The sequence below is a fragment of the Chiloscyllium punctatum genome, chromosome 11 (assembly GCF_047496795.1).
Source record: "Chiloscyllium punctatum isolate Juve2018m chromosome 11, sChiPun1.3, whole genome shotgun sequence".
Taxonomy (NCBI): Eukaryota; Metazoa; Chordata; class Chondrichthyes; order Orectolobiformes; family Hemiscylliidae; genus Chiloscyllium; species Chiloscyllium punctatum.
The window spans coordinates 10746721-10750684 of NC_092749.1; the positions used below are offsets into that span (position 1 = coordinate 10746721).

At 45.2% G+C, this 3964-nt stretch overlaps 1 protein-coding gene across 1 annotated transcript; it reads right to left on the bottom strand.

The window, feature by feature from the left end:
* Positions 1–291: 291 nt before the first annotated feature.
* LOC140482652 (VIP peptides-like) lies at positions 292–3440 on the bottom strand. The gene is made up of 4 exons (XM_072580155.1): positions 3293–3440; positions 2814–3025; positions 1146–1286; positions 292–352 (listed from the first exon to the last, which is right to left on the bottom strand). Exons 2-4 carry the CDS (start codon positions 2918–2920, stop codon positions 292–294), a joined length of 309 nt encoding a protein of 102 aa, XP_072436256.1. The 5' UTR covers positions 2921–3025; positions 3293–3440.
* Positions 3441–3964: the final 524 nt, after the last annotated feature.

Here is a 3964-nt window from a genome sequence, read left to right on the forward strand (position 1 = left end):
GCACAGTGGCACAGTGGTTAGCACTGCTGCCTCACTGCACCAGAGACTCGGGTTCAATTCCCGCCTCAGGCGACTGACTGTGTGGAGTTTGCACATTCTCCCCGTGTCTGCGTGGGTTTCCTCCGACAGTCCAAAGATGTGCAGGTCAGGTGAATTGGCCATGCTAAATTGCTCATCGTGTTAGGTAAGGGGTAGATGTAGGGGTATGGGTGGGTTGCGCTACGGCGGGGCGGTGTGGACTTGTTGAGCCGAAGGGCCTGTTTCAACAATGCAAGGAATATAGTCTATAGTCTAATCAACAAGCAGTTTGCTGTAGTCTTTGTTGAAAATTGCATCTGAATGTTGTTTTGCTCTGGAGGAATGGAAAGAACCACACAGACAGTTTTAATATAGAGGACTTTTGAGAGATTTATGAAAAGAAATGATTAATTACAAAACTATTGGACAGTTTGTGCAGAACTGTTGGATCAGTCTCTGAAAGGAAGGGTTCTCTGGACTTTGCCCCCCAACATCAACTACTCTTCCCTTGCAATTGTTTCTTCTTGACATTTATAAACCATTCAAACACACACCAGCACTTGCCTAAACAGTATGGCAACTGAGAAGTCATGTGCTCAACAGTCATGGGAATAAGAGATTGCCTTCGGCATGAAGGTTGGGCCTGGACTCACTGGATGTCAGCAGAAAGGGAGGCAATCTTCTTGGAAAAGATTCTGAGGCGCTTCTCGAGAGACAAAAGAATCGAACAGTGGGCACAGTTCATAAATAAAATGTATTTCATTTAAGATAGAAATGAGGAGATAATTCTGCTCTCAGTTGTACCTCTTGGGAATTCTCTTCCTATGAGCATTGAAGGCAAAGTTACTGAATATGTTCAAATCTGAACTAACAGATTTTCTTTTTAAAATCAAAAAGGAGTCAAGGGTTGTAGGGATAGGGAGGGAAATTAAACAAGAGAAATAAGGCTGCAACCAGATCAATCACGAATTGAGTTTGAACGTGGAACAGGCTCCAAGGTGTGAATGACTTGCACCTGTTCTTTTTTTCCGAAGTTTTAATGTAGATCATTATACTGGACCAATAGAGTGAGCAGTTCTGGATGTTTTTTGATTAAATATGCAAGATTGGCAATGTAGTTCTCTCACCTTGGCATGCTTGCGGACAACTGGTAATAGACTTTGTCGCTGTCTGACAATGCGTTTTGGGAAACGTCACTCTCAGCTCTCACTGGTGATTGTGACTGATCCTCACTGGACTGTCCATCGAAACCAACAGCATTTCGCAGCCTGAAGGTCAGAGGTAAATAAAGTCAGTCCAACTATGGTCAGCCATGATGGAGCCATAACTGGCGTCAGATTACGAATTAACATGGGTCTGATTATAAACAGCATAAGGCTGGCTCACAATGTGTTGCTGTAATTCAGTGGCGACAGTGCAGACAAACAGTTTAGACAGAACCAAATATGGCGACAATCCAAACTATGGAAAGTATCAAAATAACAGAAACTAATTGTATAAAAGGGTGATAATACGCAATTTGAGGCACAAGTGATTTTGTCACTATCTGTAGGCACTGGTTACTTCATCGTTGAAGTCTTCCAGACGATTTCCCCTCCGTACCGATTAGGACAAACCTCGAATTATCTAATCTTGGCTCAACACAGGATCACTGCAATTCTACTCCGACAACATTCGGGACAGACTGAAGAAAGCCGTTCGCAATAAACAGCGAAAATCTCAATCGGATGGATGCCCTTCTCTTCACCCGGGACAGTGGGGGAATTATTCAGCGTTACTATCCAGCGTGTGCCATCCGTATTAATAGATTGATATTGAAATCCAGGATAGAGTCGGGAGGGAATCTCAGATTGCACACTCCCTGTTCAATCTGCAGAGTGTAGTGTAAGGCGACTTGTGGTTTCTGTAGGAGGGTTATAACATCTGCAGCTCATAAACAGGTTATTCATCGTAACATTGATCCATGTTGAGGTCCCCCATTTCCGACCTCATCACCTCATTCTCCCAGTGACTCTTTCCCACTCCCCCCACCCCCGCCGCACAGATGAAATGTGTACAATTTTACTCGGTATGGTGGCCATAATTATTTATGAGCGTTATATACGCACTGAATGTGATGGATTGATATCAGGCGAAATGAAATGAAATACTCTGGACGTTGTGATCATCATCAGCGAATCCTCCCCGCTCCCCACCCCCAACAGCGTGTGTTGTCATATCAAAGCTCTGGCCTTGAGGCTGAGCCAGCCATCCCACCCCCAAGTAAGTGTATGTCTACATTCTGCAATGTACAATCGAGATTGCAGATGAGCCCATCGGAAAGAGGAACAGGAGTAGGCCATTCAGCCCCACGAGCTTGCTCTACCATTGAACAGCATCATTGCTCATTCCACACTCCTCACTTCCCTGCTCCTTTCCGATAACCCTTGATCTAACTGGTCAAGAATCCATCTTCATAATGAAGGGCTTTTGCCCGAAACGTCGATTCTCCTGCTCCTCGGATGCTGCCTGACCCTCTGTGCTTTTCCAGCACCACACTCTGGACAAGAATCTATCTCAACCTTAAATCTACAGAATGAGCCACCTCCCCCCAAACCTCCTCCCTCCCCTACCACAACAGCTCTCTGTACAGTTCAATGCTATATTTTCAAATCTACAATAATGTAGGATTGCCCACATTCGCTCAGGACACTTTAGACAAGGAAAGTTAATGGCGCGGGTGGGGGTGGAGGTGGGGGATTGAAATGGAATTGAGTGCCTTTGGAAGCTGGAGAGAAAGCGGGGAGTGAACTTACCCCAGGTGGGAGTAGGTTCCGAGGGCCGCGAACCCCGTTGTGCGGGAGCAGAACACATTCAGAAGAGCGAAAAGCGTCAGGAAGTGGGAGCTGAGCCGGATCATCATTGCGTCGGGTCCTGAAATCCAACACACAAAGCCGTAACCTCAGGGTCTCTCACTCGGCTGAATGGTTTCCGACCTGTCTCCTGGCTGAAAAAGTAGGGAAGTCCACTTTGGGGGGAATGTGGGGTGACGGAATAAAAAGGATCAAAGTTCGCCCTTCAATCTTTCCTGGAAATAAAACATACTCGACTCGAAATTCTAATTATTATCTCTCAAACCCATGTCTCTCATTCTCTCTCTCTCTCACACACACACACACGCACAATAACTATCAATTCGTCTGGAAATACATGGGAAAGTACACTGTTAAAAATGATGCAGTTTTGCATTTTCCAGAAACAAATTTATCGACCGAAAGCCAGTTGAAAGACTTACCAGATACTGCACTACGTTGTGGCTTGAGGCTGGAGTTGGAGGTTTGGTCGCTGTCCTTGGTGCTGAATTGGACAACGAGAAACGAAAGCACAAAGGATCTCTTTCAGTTGTTTGCGTCTGTTTCTGAGCCTCTGCCAATCTCTTTAGCTCTGCGTCTCTCTCTGTCTCACAGTAAGGTCGAGATCTCCTAGTTCTCTTCAAATCCCAGGACTGGAGCTCTGATATCCAACACTCAGAAACTTGTGGGTTTTATACGACAGAGCAAGTCACCGTCCACGTGGAACAGTCACGCTCCAGTTCCAAGGAAAAAAAGAACACAAGGACGTCATCGGCACTCCCTATGGAGTGAGAACACGTAGCCAAAGCCGGTTTAACAACTTATCGAGGGAGGTGCTTGTAATGCGTGGTCATCTCCAGAGCCTGGTCTCTTCTGTATATTGAAATGTTCAGTGTTAAATTCCAAACTTTTCCCGACTTCTAATGTCCCTCCATTAGAAATGTACATGTTTCAACAGTCCCCAGCCCCCTACCGTATAGATTCTTACAGCACGGAAAGAGACATCACAATGCTTTTCTATTAAACTAACCAATATCTTAACCCCACAAATTTCGCTCCTTCAACTAATGATCTAGTTCTTTTTGAAAAAGCGTTTCAAAGTTGTGTATCTCAAT